The sequence below is a fragment of the Oryzias melastigma genome, linkage group LG17, assembly GCF_002922805.2.
Source record: "Oryzias melastigma strain HK-1 linkage group LG17, ASM292280v2, whole genome shotgun sequence".
Classification (NCBI taxonomy): domain Eukaryota; kingdom Metazoa; phylum Chordata; class Actinopteri; order Beloniformes; family Adrianichthyidae; genus Oryzias; species Oryzias melastigma.
Genome location: NC_050528.1, coordinates 3,989,458 through 4,009,021, shown reverse-complemented (window position 1 = coordinate 4,009,021; position 19,564 = coordinate 3,989,458). Strand labels below are relative to the sequence as shown.

General features: G+C 38.7%; 2 protein-coding genes across 4 annotated transcripts; both read right to left on the bottom strand.

The window, feature by feature from the left end:
• Nucleotides 1-3,908: 3,908 nt before the first annotated feature.
• bcl10 (BCL10 immune signaling adaptor) lies at nt 3,909-8,760 on the bottom strand. The gene is made up of 3 exons (XM_024273267.2): nt 7,958-8,760; nt 4,453-4,741; nt 3,909-4,380 (listed from the first exon to the last, which is right to left on the bottom strand). The coding sequence occupies exons 1-3, from the start codon at nt 8,006-8,008 to the stop codon at nt 3,977-3,979; spliced, it is 744 nt and encodes a 247-aa protein (XP_024129035.1). The 5' UTR covers nt 8,009-8,760; the 3' UTR covers nt 3,909-3,976.
• A 32-nt stretch (nt 8,761-8,792) lies between these two features.
• LOC112147708 (outer dense fiber protein 2) lies at nt 8,793-19,517 on the bottom strand. 3 transcript variants are annotated; one of them, XM_024274272.2, is made up of 17 exons: nt 19,375-19,517; nt 18,677-18,811; nt 18,495-18,603; nt 18,286-18,417; nt 18,137-18,211; nt 17,945-18,016; nt 17,754-17,870; nt 17,492-17,677; nt 17,307-17,416; nt 15,998-16,133; nt 15,750-15,860; nt 14,313-14,417; nt 12,430-12,530; nt 12,198-12,360; nt 11,949-12,074; nt 10,898-11,076; nt 8,793-9,222 (listed from the first exon to the last, which is right to left on the bottom strand). In XM_024274272.2, the coding sequence occupies exons 2-16, from the start codon at nt 18,808-18,810 to the stop codon at nt 10,903-10,905; spliced, it is 1,851 nt and encodes a 616-aa protein (XP_024130040.1). In that variant the 5' UTR covers nt 18,811; nt 19,375-19,517; the 3' UTR covers nt 8,793-9,222; nt 10,898-10,902. The 3 variants fall into 3 exon arrangements, with proteins under 3 accessions (XP_024130040.1, XP_024130039.1, XP_024130038.1); XM_024274271.2 differs by lacking the exon at nt 8,793-9,222 and adding an exon at nt 9,658-10,412; XM_024274270.2 differs by lacking the exon at nt 8,793-9,222 and having other exon boundaries at nt 9,658-11,076.
• Between the last annotated feature and the right edge of the window lie 47 nt (nt 19,518-19,564).

Genomic DNA, 19,564 nt, shown 5'->3' with positions numbered 1-19,564 from the left:
TTCAGAATCTACTGGAATTATGTCGATTGTGTCAACAGTTCAAAAGTTACAGTACATTAAAGATTTTAACCACGTTTTTTTAAAGTTTTTAACCAAAATCCCACAACCTAAATGTCTTAAAAGGCCATTTTCCACGTTGATCTGAAGCCTCTGTTTCCAAAATCTCCTCTGAGGGGGCGTGGCTTTTGAGGCTGAGCTGATTAGCCCCGCCCCCCCTTCTGTCTGATTATAATAGCTCTGTGGCTATGTCTGAATCCCACCTTAATCCCTAACTACTAAAAAACTATATAGTGTAGAAATATATATTTTCCCAGATTTTAAAGGTAATTCTAACACAATGCTCACTCCATTTTTTCTTTTTTCAAAATGCCGGTTTTGACATCATTAATTTCACAAAATCAAAATTAAATAAATATGGACATTTTACGTTGTTTTTTTATTGCTTCTCTGTGTTCTGATGCTGAAGATGTGGATTGTTTATTAAAAAAGTTGCATTTTAAATACGTTTTTTTGTTCCAAATTGTTCGACCGCAATGCATTGTGGTCTATATTCGCTAATCTAGTGAGCATCGATGAACGCCACTTTTTTGCACAGACTTCCTTAGAAAGGAAGTCTGTGTCTTTGTATCTTTGTATCTAGTCTTTGTATCTTCACAAAACCAAAAACCTGTTTGAGGAGATGTGGGGACCCTTTATCAATTATATTATAAAAATATAGACCTAACAGAGGACCCAACAGATTTTTGATTTCAACTGCTTAGAATTTTAAGACATCAGATTACAGTTTTGTTTTTTTAAGGATTGCTGTAACAGTATCAGATATTAATTAAGAGAAGCTGTTTATTGTTAAGTTATTATTGTTTGTTTTATTATATGTGTGTTGTTGTAGGTGTGGGTTATAGTAAAACGTCATACAATTCAGCCTCTTATACTCACAAGAAAAATGTAACTAATATTGTTGAAGTTGCTGTATTATGATTAATTCTTTAATAACATTTTATGGGAAAAAAATGAACATTAAGTGGCGATCTCTCTTCAGCTGCTTTGGCAAAAGCAGACTAATAAAAACAACGGAATTTGCATAAAAAAAACTTTATTGGGCTCAGGTTACTGTACAGATACAAATACAGCTTAGAGCTTCAACCATGTTTTCATTCAATTCTTGTAGTGAAGTAAATATGAAAGAGATTCTGTTGATTTGTTAAAAAGGCACTTGGGTGTCGTGGTGATCGTCTGCGCAGCAGCAGAAGTGAAGCTGCCATGTTTTCTCCTCCTCTAGCTATGAGACGTTAGCGGTAGAGGACGTCAGAGGAGTCGAATCTCGATTCCTGACTTCTAGATACAGCAGGACTTAAGTCGGGCTGGGCGATAAATCGATTAATTTGAATTATTTTTGGAAAATCTAGATTTTTTTTTTCCAGATCCCTTCTCTCTTTGGCTTCTGTTTAGAGTTTGGTCGTTAAATTAGCAGCTAACAAAGAGAAGCTAGTTTCCAAATTAGGAACATTTTCTCTCCATTGTGACTTCAGATTTGGAGCAACATCTGCAAATCATCTTGAAGGCCAACTACAAATAAATTAGCTGAAAGAGACACTGTTGATTCCTATGAGGTGCTAAAGCTAGCTCACAAAAAACATCGTTTTACAAACATTTTTAATACTTTTATTTATTTGCACATTGAATTCAGGTAAACCTCTACACGAAATGTTAAAATTTAAGAGTATTTGTTAAATAAGTTCTGTCATTTGTCTGATGAAAACATTGTTTTTAATATAATCTTTTAGCATTTTTTCTGATGGACAAAAATTAAGCTTAAAATTGTATTTCCGAGTATTGTTTCTTCACATGCTACGTCCCAGTAGTGTGTTCGCCATTTTCTAGCGCCGTCTAAACCTTCAATTCTAAAATCGAGTGCACTAGGAATTTCCCAGAAGTCTTTGCGAAAAACACTGGTCTCTACATTAGCGAATATAGACCACAATGCATTGCAGTTGAACAATTATTGCAAAAAAAACATGTTTAAATGTAATTTTTTAAACAAACTATATTTTTGTCATCAGAACACAGTGGAATCAAAAATAGGTGTGAAATGTTATTCGACTTTCACTTTGTGAAATCGGTGACGTCATGTCTGGCGTTTAGAAAAATGAAAGAAAAGTAGTGAACATCGTGTCTGAAATGCTCTTAAAATCCAGGACACTAAATAGCTTTTAGTAGTTAATGGTTAGTGTGGGAACTTGGACATAGCCAATCAACAAAATGTCGTCTGAAAAACATTGTATTTGTGTAAAAGAAAATAGACTGGGCGGGGCCACAATTTCAATGCTCCGCCCCTTTCCGATTCATCCACTTGCAGACAAATAGATCCACGAACGTCTTTGTTTTCCTTATCTGATCTGGAATCTGGATCTAAACTTTACGGCTTGATTTTGCTGGTCATTTTTGGTTGCACCGCTAATGTTAGCTTGTGAGGGGCTGTAAGCTAGAGGGACAGACTGTAAACAGAGACTATTTCCTTTTTTATTTTGTCTTAGAACTGTATAATCACAATAAAACGACTGCTGGGAACACTTTGAAAATAGTTAAGAAGATGGTTGGAGATGGACTTTAAGAAAATAAAGGCAGGAAGGAAAAAAAATATAGAATCGGAAATTGAATTGGGTGTGAAAAAAAATCAGAGATTTTATTTTTAGACCATGTCACCCAGCCCTAACTTATTTATTTTTTGAACAACCATAACTATCAAGTTGGTCTTCAGCTTGTACTGAGGTAACTGTCTCCGTCCAAATCCCGTGTTTCCTTAAAGTCAGTTGTACTGAAGCAGTTTTCAAACAAATACAGAAACTTTTAAGACGACTAAAATGCTCGTCAAAACAAGGAAATTCACAAGTTGACATTGGTACAAAAAACATCTACACCTAAACCAAAATGCCCCTAAATACTTTTTAAAAAGTTCACATATATTCAGAACAACTGTGGGTACCTGTGCATTAGCATCCAGCTCATACCCTGCAGTACGCTACCTACAGAGTAGTGCTGCCACAAACGATTATTTTAATAGTCGACTAATTGCTGATTATTTTTTCAGATTAGTCGACTAATCGGATTATACATAAAGTGGATGTAAAAAACACACATCTTAACCATCATTAGTTTTAAACTAAATAAAAACGATATATATTCACACTAGCATTATCTGCAATAATGCTAGTGTGAATGCTGTAGGCTGAATTTGGCTGCTGAAGATGCTAGTGATGATAGCTGAAAACGCTGAAGATGATAGCTAAAATAGTAGTTGAATGCCAAATTAGCCTAAAAAGTAAAAAAAAAAAAAAAAAGCCTAAGTTAGCCAGAAAATGCTGCTGAAATATTAGCTAAACTCCAAACTAGCCTAAAAAATATGGAAAAAATCCAAAGTTAGCAAAAACACCTAATATGTAGCTGACATATCAGCTAAACTCCAAATTAGACTAAATAAATTGAAAAAATCCTAAATCACCAAAAACAGCTAGCATGCTGTTGAAATATTAGCTAAACTCCAAATTAGCCTAAATAAATTTAAAAAATTCTAAATTAGCCAAAACAGCTAGCATGTAGCCAAAATATTAGCTGAATAAAAAAAACACTTGAAATTTTTTTAAAAAGCCTAAATTTGCCAACATAGCTAGCTGAAACATTAGCTAAACTCCAAAGTAGCCTAAAAAAACCTTAATAAATGCCAAAAATCTAGCAGAATGCTATTATAACTTTCAATTTTACTAAACTCTGACTCCATATAGCATAAATTAACGACTAATCCACTATTAAATTAGTCGTCGACTGTTTTAATAGTGGATTAGACGTCGATTAGTCGACTAATCGTGGCAGCTCTACTGCAGATGCACCCAAATGTGACACATACAGAGAAGAGCGATGGGGATGTTTACTGGGAGGTTCCATCAGCAGGTCCTTTCAAATTCACGTCGCTGAGCTGAGGTTAGAAGACGCTCCTGTGAGACGTGGGGGTGAGGGAGCGGGACCGCAGCGGCTGGAAGTTGGGGTCTCCTCCACTGCTGCTGCACCCCTGTCCTGCTGTGTCCATGTTAGACGGGGACTCCAGCACCTCGTCCGGCAGAGGAGGAGCGCCGGGGTCTCCTGGTTTGGGGAGGTTGGACGAGGACGTGGAGGAAGGCGTGCCGATGCTGCAGCCGGAGGCGGAGTCTCCACACTTCTGTAGCGATGGTAGATTGAGAGAGCTTCCCACGCTGGACGTGGAGGGGCTCTGCTCGCTATCCGGGTGGAACAAGAGGGTGGAGGTGTTTGAGAAGGTGGTGGGAAGGTCACTGGTTGTGCTGGGCGAGCTGAAGGCGCCGTCAGACGAAGACCCGAAGGCTCCAGCAGCTGATGTGAAAAACAAAGAAAACGATCAGAAAAACCCTGAAGATTTACAGAAACCAACAGACCTGCTTCTACCTTTAAGAGACTCCAGCTTTTCATTTTTGGCCTTTTGCACTTCGTCTGTGATCTTAGCGATGATGAAGTTTTGCGAGCGCAGCTCCCTGATGGAGTCCACCAGGGCGTCCAGGCCGCGCGGGTTCTCTGCCAGGATGTCCAGCAACGTGGCGGTTCTCTTCGTCTGCGTGGTCCTGCAGCTGATCTCCTCTGCATCGTCGCGGGTCAGGATGCGTCGAGACCGGAGGTAATCCAGGTGGCGATCCGCTCGGATCTTGTCACAGAGGTAGTGCCGCAGTCTGGTCAGTACCTGGAAAACCCGGACAATTCCGTTTATTCCTAAATTACAACTGATAACAAACAAACTGCAAAGTAGGAATTATTTCCAATTGTAATAAATCAAACTTATTCCCAATAATACAAGATCCTTATAATCCAATACAGTCTAGATCAGGGGAGTCAAAATCAATCGTACACGGGGCTCAACTCTAAAACACACCTCAGGTCGCGGGTCGAACGGGATAAACATTTATTGAACACTCTAAAACTATATTTTTTAAAATTTTAAAACTGTAACTTTTTAACAGAATTATGAACTAGATATATAACATTACCAGTGATAATACTAGTCTGAATGCTATAAGCTGAATTTGTCCTCTGAAGATGCTAGTGCTGATGGCTGAAGATGCTGAAATCAATAGATAAAAACACTGAAGCTGATAGCCAGCTAAAATTAGTCTAAAAAACAAAAAAACAACTTAGGCTAGCCAAAAAAGCTAGTATGTAGCTGAAAAAAATAGCTAAACTTCAAAATATACTAATTAAACTGAAAAAGCCTAAATTAGCCAAAACAGCTAGCATGTAGCTGAAATATTAGTGAAACTCCAAAATAGCCTAAAATAATCTTTATAAATACCAAAATAGTAAAAAAAAAAACGTGAATGTTTTAAAAATGTTAATGAGGAAGTTCTATTTGAACATCCTTTACTTTAAAAAGGGGCGGAGACAGCAGAGAAGTTTCCTGAAGGAAACCTTCTCCAGACCAGGTTATGTTCACAGAGTCAGTTGCCATAGTGATTGATTCTGAGCTTAAGCTCACCAACTTTCACGGGTTTAAGTTATCTCGGTTTCTGAAACCAAAAACTCAGAGTTTTACTGAATTTGAAGTTCACAAACTCAGAGTTTCAACAGAACCTGTTTCTTGAAACGGGCCCCTGGAGTTACGATACAAGAAAACAACAGCTACTATGACAAGAGAGTGAAGACAAAAATATTAAAATATTTGACAAGAGACAAAAAAACCAAACACGTTAGTATCTGCAACAATGGGATGATCATAAAAAGACAAACACAAAGAGAAAAAAACCCTAGAACATGTTATGAGACAAAAAAGAGAAGGCAGTATCTGCAACAGAAAGAAATGAGACAAGAATACACGTGAGAACACCTTTAGTCTTGGTCACAACTGTCCTGGTGGGTGGATATGGGAAATATTGAGGTTATAGACCGCTCAGTGAGACCGTATAGCCAAAATGTTCATGCACTTTTTTCTATGGGCATGCTGCGGGTGACGGGTCGTAGTCAACACTTAAGGGAGAGTAAAGGGAAAGTAGGTGAGACGCAGGTGTGTCGCATTGACTTTTCATTTTTTCAATGCCACCATCAAGTCCTAAGCAATGCACAATCCAGCCCTCAAGGGCCGGTGTCCTACATTTTTCCCAAACATTGAAGCTCCTTATTGGCTAAACACACCTGATCCAGATAATCAACAGCAGATAGGGCAGGATTTTTGGAAAACAACCAGGGGGCCTCAAGGCCTGGACACCCTTGCCCTAAAGCTACATTCACACCATCCTCAGCAATGCGCTAACAAGTGGCTACTTCCAAACAAATGTGTCCGTTCAAAACCCCCACATTCACACGTACGTTTTTACGACTGTTTTTGAACTCTACAAGCAAAATTTGAAGCTATTAAACAAACGTGCATTGCAAAATAAACCAGATCAAACTTTGAACAATCAGGGAGTCGGATTTGGTAGTGATGTATGGGTGGTGTCCCTTTTAATTGTTGAAAGTGCCAAGTGTTTGAAGTAAGATGAATTAATAAGTGTGGTTTGTATCCGGGAGGAATCATACGACACCAGGTTAGTCATAAATCAGAATAGAGCTGTGAAAACCAGAGCATGATTTGCACCACTTCAAATTTTTGCTCAAAGCCTTTTTTTCAACTGTGGTGAACATGCAGGAGTAAACAGTAGAAAAAGAAGTCCCTCCCTGCTTGTCCAATGTGAACACCATGGGCTAAATGTGTTTTCAAGAACCCAAGTTTAGCGTATCCTCTGTACGGTTCAAATCTTCATATAGGTCAAACTTTCGTACTGATCAAGCCTTTGTACAGGTCAAACCTTTGTGCAGGTCAAATCTTCGTATGGGTCAGACCTTCCTATGGGTCAAATCATTGTGTGGGTCAAACCTCCTTACGGGTCAAACTTTCGTACGGGTCAAACTTTTGCATTTGCCAAACCTTCGTACGGGTCAAGCCTTTGCACGGGTCAAACCTTTGCACGGGTCAAAACTTCGTACGGGTCAAGCCTTTGCACGGGTCAAGCCTTCGTACTGGTCAAATCATTGTACGGGTCAAACCTTCGTACGGCTCAAATCTTCGTACGGGTCAGACCTTCCTATGGGTCAAATCTTTGTACGGGTCAAACCTTCTTATGGGTCAAACCTTCGTATGGGTCAAATCTTCGTACGGGTCAAATCATTGTGCGGGTCAAACCTCCTTACGGGTCAAACTTTCGTACGGGTCAAACTTTTGCATTTGCCAAACCTTCGTACGGGTCAAGCCTTCGTACGGGTCAAACCTTCGTACGGCTCAAATCTTCGTACGGGTCAAACCTTCGTACAGGTCAAGCTTTTGTACTGGTCATGTTTGAGTAAAGGTCAAACTTTAATACGGGTCAAACCTTTGTACATATGCCATTGACTTTTTTATTTAAATAAACTGTTCTAAAATTGTTATTTTCTTATCTAACTTTTTATAAGAAAACAACTGCTACAGTGAAAAGACAAGATCCAACATGAAGACAACACCAGGACTCAAAGCAGAGAAGCTGAAGTGCATAATAGACACAAAGACACAGGAACATCATTTAAGACCAAAGAAAGACAAGATGGTTCAGGGTCACCGGGGGTCAACTTTAGAATACTGATCAAGGGGAAAGTTTTAGGGAGGGCACAAAGTGACCTGTTCAAGGCCACAACAGGTATCTGAAGTTTCACACCTAAACCAATCAACAGGTGATTTTTCTGTAGTTTTCTCTCCAGTTTTTCCACTTCAGCATATATTAGTTCAACAGTACACTTTGGTTGGATTGTACTTCATAGTACTGGCTGTGCACGAGGGTGTGGTGAGGTACTTCCTCTTTCAGGCAGGTCAAAGATATCAGATCTGTGAACCCAATCACCTCATCACACCAACATTATCGACCCTGAAATCAGCCAAAGTTGCACTTCCGGTACTCACGTCCTTCTTAATTTCTGCCATTTCATCCTCGGTGAGGTGAGGGCCATCCATCCCTCACTCCGGCCAAGCCCCAGGTGTTCCCACCGACTGGATATCACGTCCAAAGCGACCTGTAAACCTCCCAAACACCGCGATAAACCACATCCACCGGATCACCGCGAGCGCCCGAGCGCGTGGGGCTTCGTCATGCCTCAGAGACGGCGTTCATTCAGCCTTTCTGCCTCAATCACGGAGGGGAAAGTCGAGCCCGGACTTCCTGATTCTGTCGAGCTTTAACTCCGTCGAACGGTTGAAGACAGAAGTTTACCGGAACTTTCACTTTCTGGTCTGCTTTCCCTGCCGCCAAAACGTCGGTCACGCGCCCGGTATTAAGTACACAAGGCGGGGAATGCCCCGAAAAGTTGTTTTTCTCTTTTTTTTCCGGGGCTGCTGTTGAGAGCTTCGATCTGTGGTCTGTCACGCTGTTCCCGCGGTGTCCACGGGGGGCGCTGTGGAGCAGCATCACATCAGAGACCTTTGATTATGGGAGATATAAAAAAACGGTAAAGATCAAATAAAATACACAAGAATTAAAATATCAATATAGTTATTTAAACACATGAAATCATCAAAAATGAATCACAGTTTTATACTATTATTAAGTCAATTTTTATTTATAAAACACTTTTCATATGGGTAACAAAGTGCACCACAAAATAATGTTTTTTTTTAATAAAAACAAAAATCAAAATAATAATCAAAAAATAAAACATTTAAGTTAATAAATATTAACAATTTGAACAACAACCACAACCCCTCCACAAACACACAACATAGAGAAACAAAACAACATATGAAAGTTAATCAGTATTATTTTTTTATTACTCACCAATAATAATGTATTAAAAAAAATCATACATTTAAAAATGTAATGAAACAAAAATCCAGCTTTCATCCAACAGTAACTAGGATAGGCTCCAGCAACCCTGTGATTCTGATTAATCAGATGTAGAAAACAGCTGGACAGATGTAAAAAATTTCAGAATTGGACAAAAGCTTACTTTTCAGGAAAATAATTTGAATAACAATTGCATTAAAATGTGGCTGCACTGTGGTGTCGTGGTTTACAATCTCACTTCACAATGAGACGATCCTAGTTTGGAATTTTGTGTTTTTCACCAGTTCTTGTATCTGGACTTCTTTGAGAATCTCCATGTCAGACAATTCTGATTGTAATGTAGCTTCTAAAGGCTTTTCCTGCTGCAGTGCAGATGGTGGTTTACACGCTGGAATATTTCATTTTGAAAAAAAAGAGAGAGAAAAAAGGTTACTGGGCATCAAAATTCCACCAAACTTTCTACATTCATTTCTAAAATATAAGTCAGAAAGCGCAGCGTCCTGAACTGTCCTGGAAGCGTGAAATTAGTAACAATTAACAAACTCAAAAGATTAAGAAAAAGGTTTTAAATACAACAAACTATAAAGTTTATTGCTTAAGATGACAAAATGCACAATACTGTACATTTTTGTGCAAAATTTGTTGAATTTTAATATCAGAAGTACGAGCATTTTTTAATTTTTGTAGAGCCAACTTCACATCAAAAACCATGCTCAAAAGTTTTCAACAGACGTACTTTAAATCCCAAAATCATGTCATGCTCTGACAGACTTTTCTCTGAAAACTTGAGGAACGCTACAAAAATACAAGAGACACAATAAAATCACAGTAATGCTATACAGCATTTATTTCTTAACACAATTTCAAACAGCAAAAGACACAGAAAAATGCATTAATGGGTAAATCATTATCAACATAAAGACATTTAACAAGTTAGAGCGTTAAAACAGCAAAGAGACTCTCAACAAACATTTGATTGCAGCCTGAAGGTAAAAACTTCAGATTTATATCAACTAAACATTTAACCGTCAGTTTCATCTCAGTCCAGCTGAGAATGAAAACGCACAAACATCACTAGCTACACTGAAGACAGTCGTAACCATGACAACCATCTGTAGCATATCATTGTATCAAACAATGCTTAAAATAGAAAAACATTCAAGGATTTATAAGTGGAAAAGAATCTTCAGACCAATCACCATTTTTGAGTTAAAGTACTTGGAGGAAAAAGCTGAAAAAGCAAAGCAGTTTAATCTGAAATGTTTTGTTGCAGCTCTAAGTATATAAATCATAAATAATTAACCAAGATTCAAATGTTCCTTTTTAATTGAATCATCTTAGTTTGTTTGTGTTGCTGTAAACATTTTGAACATCAGTGTGTTAAACTTTGTCCTGCTGCACACTGAGATCCAGTCCAAGATGTTTGTGTTTGCATCACATATTGATGTAAAAACATGGTTTGGATGAACATCTGCATCATTTTAATAATCCCTAATTCCAGTTTTAATCCAGTTTGAAGATCATCTCTACGTGTCTTTCAGCGGCTCGTCTTTTTAGGTTTTTAGGTGCATAAATGTTCTGTTAAACACAAGAGACAAATGTAATTTTATCCTACTTTAAAAGTACTTTTCAAACAGGATTAAAGTATAACAAAGATAAAAAAACAGTTAGCCTGAGTTTAACATTTTACCCCCAAAAAAACCTTTAATATCTTGAGCACTTAATTAAAAAAACTGTAAACTCTGTTTTACTAGAATAAACTAAGTGTTTATATCAGCTCATCATAAATAAAACGTCAGAATTCTTTATTATTTTAACTAATTTGCAAAACATTAAATAAAAAAAGAAATAATCTCTTATTAAAGGTTTATATTTGTGCAAGCGGCTCATTGAAGAGAAAAGTTAGCACCGAGTTTGTAGTTTAAAAATTGCAATTATTCAACTTTTAAATAAAAAATATCTGTAAAAACAGTTTTTGTCCAAACCCTGACCCCGCTTTAAACCTGGCTTCTAATTTCATATTCTATGGGGTAAATGAATATTCCAGTGGTATAATTCCAAACCTCGATCAGTCTAACACATGCAGCGATCTGAAAGTGGTCGCCTGCAGCCCCTCGTCAAACATGGTCTTGTAGGAGTTCTTCAGGAAGTCCACGTAGTTCTGGATGCTGCGTTTGTGGCTCTCTGATTGGTCCAGGCTGAGCTGCAGGTCCTTCAGACGCACCTCAAACCGTCTTTCTGACTGCAGAACGACAGAGGAAGTCAGATGTACAGGACACCACCGAGAAACAGAACTTTCATCCAGACATAAGATCTAGACCACATGTGTCAAAGTCAAGGCCCGAGGGCCGGATAGAAATACCCGGGAGCCGGATCCGGCCCTCTGGGTAATTCTATCCGGCCCTCCAGATCATTTCATTTTATTGTTATTAATGACCGATGTTATCTTGAACTCATTTCTAATTTGTATAATTTTGACAAAATATATTTTTATGTTTAGTAAAATATTGAAAGTTATTTAAGGTTTAAGTTGATTTATTCTAGAATAATATTCCTGCCTTTTTATTATTCATAATTATATTAAAAAGTTACAGTTTTAAAGATTTAAAAATTGTCATTCTGCAGCTTTTTGGACTATTTCTGCATTTAATAAGATTTTTTAGGCTATTTTGAAGTTTAGCTAATATTTCAGCTACATGCTAGGTTTTTTTGACAAACCTTTTTTTTTTTGTTTTTTAGGCTAATTTGGCATTTAGCTAACATTTTTGCTGGCTATCAGCTTCAGCGTTTTCAGCCATTAGCTTCAGTATTTTTAGTTATTACTTTCAGTGATTTCAGCTATCAGCTTCACCGTTTTCAGCTATTAATTTCAGCATATTCAGCTATCAGCACTAGCATCTTTAGCTGCCAAATTCAGCTTACAGCATTATCACAGGTAATGCTATATATCTAGTTCATAATTATGTTAAAAAGTTACAGTTTTCAAGCTTTATAAATGTAGTTTTAGAGTGTTCCATAAATGTTTATCCTGTTCGGCCCGCGATCTAAGGTGTGTTTTGGATTTTGGCCCCTCGTGCGATTGAGTTTGACACTCCTGATCTGGATGATGCTCACAGTCAGCTTGCTCTGACGGAGAAGCCTCAGCTCGTTGTCCCTTTTGCTCTTCTCAGCTTCCAGTTCCAGGATTTTGGTCTGAAGGGCCTCCTCTCGAGAAGCAGCCTGACTCTTTACCTTGTTCACCTGTTGATGTGAGACACCTGTCAAACAATCATCCCTGCTAACTTCTTTCCTTTCAGGTTGAAATCAGCAAACCCTCCCTAGAAGTTTAGGCTGGACAGCAGATCCGTCTCTTCTCAGGCGTACCTGCTGTCTGACGTCAGACAGAGCCGCCTCGAGCTGCCGGTTCAAAGCCTGACACTCTGACGCGCGTTGGTCGAGCTGGCCTTTGCTGTAACTCAGAGCTTCTTCCTGATAGGCCAGCTTTCGGACCAGCTCCAAGTTCTCCTGCTGCAGTCTGTCCATCTGCCTGCAGACGCACCCTCGCGTTAAAAAACATTTAAATCAAGACGAACATCTGAGAGACTTTGTTCCTCACTTCTGTAGAGCCTGTCCTTTCTCTTGCAGCTGTGAATTGGTGTGAAGAACGGACTCCGTCATCTCTGCAGACGACCTCAGCTGCTTAGCCTGGCTCTCCATCTGAGACCAAGGAGGAGAAAAGTCAACAAACTGGTTTTTGCTGTTTCCAGAGGTTCCCATCACTGATGCAGATTTATTTTAAATCAATGCGAGGAGAAGTAACAAAATTAAAAATGCTTCTGTAAGTTTTTAGAGACCGTTTAGTGAACATTTATGTGAGAATTCAACAGAATAGGAGCTCCGAATGATCTTATTAGCAACTGTATCATCAAGCATCGTCTGATATTTGGTAAGAAAAGAGATTCTGTTAAGTAAAACTCAGATATTTCTTTTTAGCTTTTTTAAATACTACAATTAAAACAGATGACTTTTTATAGACATTTTTAAAGCAATGTTTACAGTTAGATGTGCATCTGAAACATATGAAAGCAGTGAGTTGTGGTTTGTGGCCTACTGGCGCTACAAACTGGCGTGAACCCCCTTTAGCCCCGCCCTCACCGGCTGTGTGACGGGAACACGCCCTTCCCCCACTTCCCCTCCCCCTTGGTCAGAGCTACTGGTGACAAATTTATATAAATGGAGAGAACCTTTTTTTTCCAGAATTGTGGCTTGTCTGAGGTTTTATCTCCATAGCAACCAGTTTATTTTTTGGTCACCTAGGAGTGACAAACAGGTCGATGTAATTCTTAGAAGAATCTACAAAAGTGAATTTTTGGATTTCCTTAGCAACGGAGAACTTTTGTTAAACGGTTTGTGAGCTTGCTACACTAGCGCCGTTAAAAACCGACAACTTCAAAAACCAACCATTTTTTCCACAAGCAAGTTTCCAAAGATGTTTAAGGAATTAGAGGGTACTATATATCCAGAAATCCTTGTGGTTTACATTTGTAGCTGGTCGTCAAGATGACAGGCTCTTTTTGAGGTCAAAGGTCAACGAAACTTCAGTTGTGTTTTTTCTCCCAAATAAATTATTAAATCCCCAAATTTCACAGTTTTCCCACAAAAATGGCCACCAAGCCATAAATCCTTTAGCCATCCCATGATAATTTAAAAACTTTTTTTGGATCTCCTCGACATGTGTGTTTTTGTTTCATTGGCGGGTTTTTAAACGTATTTTTTGAACGTATTTTCATTATTCTGAAGGTTTCTCCTGCTGTGATGTTAGTGTATACTTTTTTAAATAAAGTTTTCCCTCTAATGAAATTTGAATTTTAGTTCCAATAAAATTTTTTTTTTAGTTTCTTAACTGACCTTTTAAAGAAAGTCAACCAAATGCAAAGTCACACAACCACAAACCACATCAAATTAGACACAAGACGCTCTAAAATCTGATTTCTCTACATTTACTGTCACAACACAGCAAACCACACAGGTGCTTGTACTGCCACCTAGTGTTCAGATGTGAGAAAGCGTCTTCTTCACATCGTCTGAGGGTTGCAGACCTTCACGTGAAGTTTCTGAACGGACTGAGACTTTTCTGAGCGGCTCTTCTCCAGGTGCTGCAGGCTCTCCTGACACTGGAGGAGACTCTGCTCGGCTGAACTCAGGAGTTCAGGGAAAGCCGTCAGCGCCTCCACGCGGCCCTGCAGCTCCCGCCTCACCTGGACTCCACGGGGAGGAGTCGGGGGGGGGACAGACGGCGTTAACTAAAGATTCAAAGCACCTTCCAAAGCCTCGCTTGGAGATGTTGTAAGATCTACTACTTCTACACGGTTAAGACTGTTAGGATCAATGGAGCAAATACAACATGATGACTGATATGTGATTGGAATAAGAACTGCCACAGTTCTGTTATAACTTTAGGTTTTTATAAATCCGTGTATTAAGGATGTAAAGAAATACCTTTTCAACTTCTGCCTCTTTTCCATTCTTCGTTTTCTGGGTCTCTCGTAAAAGATTTGCATATCTTAATCTTAGATGATCGAGTTCAGCTTGAAGTTCCGCAGCCTAGAGAAAAGTAAAATTGAATGGAATTTAATTTTTTCATCTCTTGATTTGTTTTCGAAGCATCTTATGATTATACAGAAGCTGAAAACTTCCTGCCTTCCTTGTTTTATTATCTCAGTATAACAAGATCCAATACCTCGTTAAAATAAGACAATGAACAAAAAAAGGAGCGTCCCTCTCTTCCTATCCTCCACGAAGACAGAGAGTCTTTACCTGTTTTAAGACCCTTTGTTTTGTGGTTAGCAACTAAAATAGCAAAAGAAAACACTCTACAAAGGCTTTTTTTATTTATTAGTGGACTGTTGATTTATTTCCCTCAAACCCTCAAACAAACAGGTTGATTAACAGAAGCCCGGGGTGACGAGCGTCTCTTCGTGGTGCGTTTACTGACCTCTGGACATTAGCAAACCCAAACTCAGTCGGCTACAATATTTTTGTCACTTTTATGAATCTGCAGCAAATAACAGACATTTTTCAGAAAAAATTTCAACACTATTAAATGAATAAACAGACCTTTTTCACTGTGACTTCAGAGAAAATGGCGACTGGGCTGAAAATGTGAATAGTGACTTCCAGTGTTCAGGTTTAGAACAGCAAAGCTGACAGCTGAACGCTGTTTACAGCAATTTAGCATAAATAATAAAAGGTAACCTTATCGATTTTAATAGAAAATGTACAATATTTATTTTATGAATGTCCTGCTGAACTGTATTTTCATTTCCTGTCTTAGATCGTTTACAGATCAAAATACAAATTTGAATAATCTTCAATATTTGAGGTTTTATTCAAAAATATCGACCTTTCAGTTGAGCAGAAATTATTCTAACAGGTTCTATTTTGCTTGATGTTATTCACATGTGTTTTATGTGCAATCAGCACAAAAACTGATGGAAATTCATGTAATAGGAGCTAAGATGCACATTGCTGCATGTTGGCTGCACGTTTTAACTGAATTTAGTTGTTGTAATCAGAGCTATTTGTTGTTTTTGGGGTATTTTAAGGGGTAATTGTAAAAATAGGAATGCTTTTAATAGGAATATTTTTTGACAGTTACGTACAAATGATTTTGATCCTTGTTTCCCTTTATTATCCTGCAGGGATCAGACACGATTCATCTGCTCCTGATTAACAACAATTAAAATGAAAAAATACTCAGAAATGACATTTAAGCTTAATTTTCTTTAAATATGTCCTCTTCAATCAGAAAAATATCACTTTTTTCATCAGAGTGGGTTTTTAAAAGTTCCTTTGTGTGAATAAATGATTGTGAAACAAGACACTAATTTGCTGTTGAAGCGTTTTCTGAACAAAAACAGAACGAAGCAAACAAACCTGAAACTGGCACTGCTCAACTTCAAGCTTCTTCTCCTGAGAGAGAATCTTTTCCTCCACGAGGGCAGATTCACAATCAGCGAGCTGCTGCTCCAGCCGAGTCACAGACGCCTGTAATCACATGGAAATCTGAGTCCTTTCACTGGTGGAGTTCAAATCAGGAGGAAAACGTTTTGCTTCTGTCAAAATGTTCTTTTTTGGATTCCGTGTGGCGCGGTGTTATGTGGAGGTCGTTTAGCCCGTCATACCTTGAGTGCAGCATTACTGGCCAGGAGGTCGTTATTGTCAGCCATGACTTTGTCGGCTTTTCGCTTCACAGTTTCGTCGGCGGCATTCTGGTCGTTTTTTGCTTTCTGCAGCCTCAGAGTCAGGTCTGCGATTTCACTGAAGAGACAAAATGGGAACAATTCATGTCAGGATCACACGGGCATTAGTGCTGCCACAAATTATTATTTTAGTAGTCGGCTAATCACAGATTAATGTTTTCAAATTAGTCGACTAATCGGGTCATGGATGTGGATGTAAAACACACATCTTAACCATCATTAGCTTTAAACTAACTAAAAACTAGATATTTTCACACTAGCATTATCTGCCATAATGCTGCGATGCTGTAAGCTGAATTTGGTTTCTGAAGATGCTAGTGACGATAGCTGAAAACCCTGAAGCTGATAGCCAGCTAAAATATTAGTTAAATGCCAAATTAGCCAAAAAAAAAAAAAGCCTAAATTAGTCAAAATAGCTAGCTTGTAGCTGAAATATTAGCTAGACTCCAAATTAGCCTAAAATGTAAAAAAAAAACCTAAATTAGCCAAAACAGCTAGCATGAAACTGAAATATTAGGTAAACTTCAAAACAGCCTAAAAAAACCTTAATAAATGCTCAAATAGTCCAAAAAGCTGCAGAATGCTATTATAACTTTCAACTCTACTACACTTTGACTCCATATAATATAAAGTAACGACTAATCGACTGTTAATCATAACAGCCCTAATGTGCACAGATGTTCACTTTGCATTTAAAACCCACTCAAGGAAAATGACGATTTTAGTGTTTTTACCATGCATTTTTCTGATGATGGAAGACGTATATAATGAAAATTAAGGATAAAAATTAGATTTCTAAGTATTTTTTTCTTCAAATTTCTGTGAATCAAGAGCAAAAAAAACATTTGAAAAAGTTTTTCTTTGTGCGAGCTGGACACTGACTCAAAACTGTACGGCTGGATAGCTCTAATATTGCTCGCCATTTTTGTTTCAACCGGTAATGCTAGGTTGGGGTTGTAAGCTAGCAAAAGAGCGTGTACATTGAGAGCTCACAGCAGAGAGGAGGGGAAGGGGGGCAGGGTTGCTCCACGTAAACAGTCCTGCCCACAACTCAGAGGCATATTTCAAATGAAAGTCTGCGGCTAGGAGGACACTGTCTCAAAGAACGACACAAATTAAAAAAATTTGCCTAATAATGACATAATCATATTTGGGAAAGCTTTTACAATGGATCTAAAGATGATCAGAGTGGGTCTTTAAAAAGGAGCAATGACTGCAATAGAGAAGTAACCTTTTCAGTATCTCTATGTGAGCTTGAAGTCTGTCTTTCCCGTTGGTCATCTGCTCCTTCTGCTGTCGCCTGGAGTCTCTTTCTGTCCGAGCTTTGGTCAGCTGCGCCTCCTGAAACAAACGGGATTTTAACCAAGAGTCAAGCAGTTTGTCAAACTCATCATCAAACCTTTTGTTGTCAAATACCTTCTCCTTAAGCTGTGCGTAGCATTTCTCTATGGCTGCTTCAAACCTCTCAGCTCTCCGTTTCTGCGCTCGTGTCGCCTTCTTGAGAGACTCTCTGTCCTCTGATGCTTTCTCGTTCAGAATGTTCATGGAAGCTCTCAGATCATTTATCACCATCTTCTGCTCTACTACAGTTCTCTCCAAAGTCTGGAAAACAACATAAAAAACCTCACTTGAGGACGACCACGGACGCGAATGCAGCCCGGCTTCAGAGAAGTCGTACCTGCAGCTGTGAGGTCAGACGGCGGTTTTCAGCTTCCTTGCTGCGCAGCTGGCCCTGCATGTGAGCGTTAGCTGCGTCTGCAGACTTTGTCATCAGGTCTGCACCTCTGACTTCCTCCTGTAGCAAAAAAAAGCCTTAAATGAAAGTGATTCTGTCGCAAAATCTGAGCTGGAAAAGTCTGCGGAGCTCACCTGCTGTTCCCTCCGCTGAGAAATCAGCTCCTCAATCTGCTTCTCCATCTCATTCAGGTCTTTCTTCAAGCGCTGAAATCAACAACAAACCATTTCTCAAACTTTTGAGCCACAGATAAATGTATGAAGCTCCACACATCCTAACTTCTTAATCAGAGCTGGTTTCACAAGTTTATTTGAACAAAAACTGACCTCATTTTCCCTTTCAGCCTGAGCCATCTTCTTCATCAGACTGTCCATCTGCTGCTCTGCATCAATCCTGTCAGCCTTTAGGAAACAAAGCAGGAAAACAGTGTAGAAGTAGCTGAACTTTTTCAACAATCACAAATTTTACTACCAACCTCAGAGGCTTGCAGACGCCTCAGCTTTTGTCGTAGCGACTTGTTTATTTGTCTGAAATCTTCCAACTTCTCCAGCAAAAGTCCTCGCTGTCTCGCCATCCTTCGCTTGTCTTTGGTGGAGGATCCCGGGTCCTGTGGGAGCAGAAACCATCGTCGCTGCAGAAATAGTTGCATCCAAAGTGAACATGCAAAAGCTGCAGAAAACCCACGATTAATCCGTCTTCTGCATGTCTGAAGGACACCAGCTGTATCGCTGCGGAGCTGGCAGCTGCTTCTGCTTCAATGAGCAGTTTCAGGAAGGAAGTCTTTCCATCACAGCTGTGGAGGAGTTAGGAAATCATTTCAGCTATGAGACGGCGATGTTGATTTGGTTTATTTATGAAAACCTTACCCGCTGCTCCGGGACTCTGCTCCGGTCCTCCCAGGCTCATGGTTGCTGTCAAGATCACCACGACTCAAAGTCAGATCCTCCACGGCGGAGCTGAAACCCACCGGGGGAAGGTGGGGCTCAACCTCCGGGGACATACTTCCACAAACACAGAATGGAAGAAGTAAAGCAGAAGATTATGTGGAGAAAAACTTGAAAAAAAAAGCACAAGATTTTTTTTAGATAATTATTTTATTAATTCTTTCTCCAAATTTCTACATACATAGATATAAACTTAATAATAAAACCCCATACTGCTCACAATTCATTAAAGATGTACATTTTTATTTAAAATCAATACCATATTCCACCAACAAAACAAGGCTCTCAAAACTATTAAAATCTGTAATATTCTCCAAATATTTATTTATCAACTCATCTGGCTATTTATATTATTTCTGTATTGAACATTGATTCCTTCTCATGTTGTATACTTGCATTTTGTTCAATAAAGTTAAAAAATGATAAAAAATTTAACTTTAACACCTAAACGACATTACTAAAGCTAGCTAACAATCCGACTCCATAGCAACAGACAAGATTAAGTGTCTGACAGCTTAACGCGATAAACAGACCACGTATTTTTTTATAATTATTTTTACTAATTTAAAATAAAAATATAAGTAAAAAGTTACATATAAATATATTTTTTACAAACCTACCTGGATTTGCAGAACTAAGAACACGAACACTACTCGCGGTTCGGCTTTGTGTCTATCAAACTTCAACCAAACGCCACTCCTTCTGGACGCTCGAACCTGATTGGCTGATTTTGAAGTGACGCAATTACGTTTACTGTTTTATCCGCTGCTGATTGGTTGTTTGACGGTGGAGCGGGCGGGGATTAATTTA

What these genes read in the sequence shown, in the direction of transcription:
- LOC112147708 (XM_024274272.2), bottom strand. Translation starts at nt 18,810, where the DNA reads ATGTCCCCGGAGGTTGAGCCCCACCTTCCCCCGGTGGGTTTCAGCTCC. An exon ending in GTCTGACCTCACAGCTGCAG is followed by an intron (nt 17,678 to 17,753) that starts GTACGACTTCTC and finishes GTTGTTTTCCAG; the next exon opens with ACTTTGGAGAGAACTGTAGT. An exon ending in TCCGTCAGAGCAAGCTGACT is followed by an intron (nt 11,077 to 11,948) that starts GTGAGCATCATC and finishes GTCGTTCTGCAG; the next exon opens with TCAGAAAGACGGTTTGAGGT.
- bcl10 (XM_024273267.2), bottom strand. Translation starts at nt 8,008, where the DNA reads ATGGATGGCCCTCACCTCACCGAGGATGAAATGGCAGAAATTAAGAAG. An exon ending in TGGCAGAAATTAAGAAGGAC is followed by an intron (nt 4,742 to 7,957) that starts GTGAGTACCGGA and finishes CGGGTTTTCCAG; the next exon opens with GTACTGACCAGACTGCGGCA. An exon ending in AAAGCTGGAGTCTCTTAAAG is followed by an intron (nt 4,381 to 4,452) that starts GTAGAAGCAGGT and finishes TTTTCACATCAG; the next exon opens with CTGCTGGAGCCTTCGGGTCT.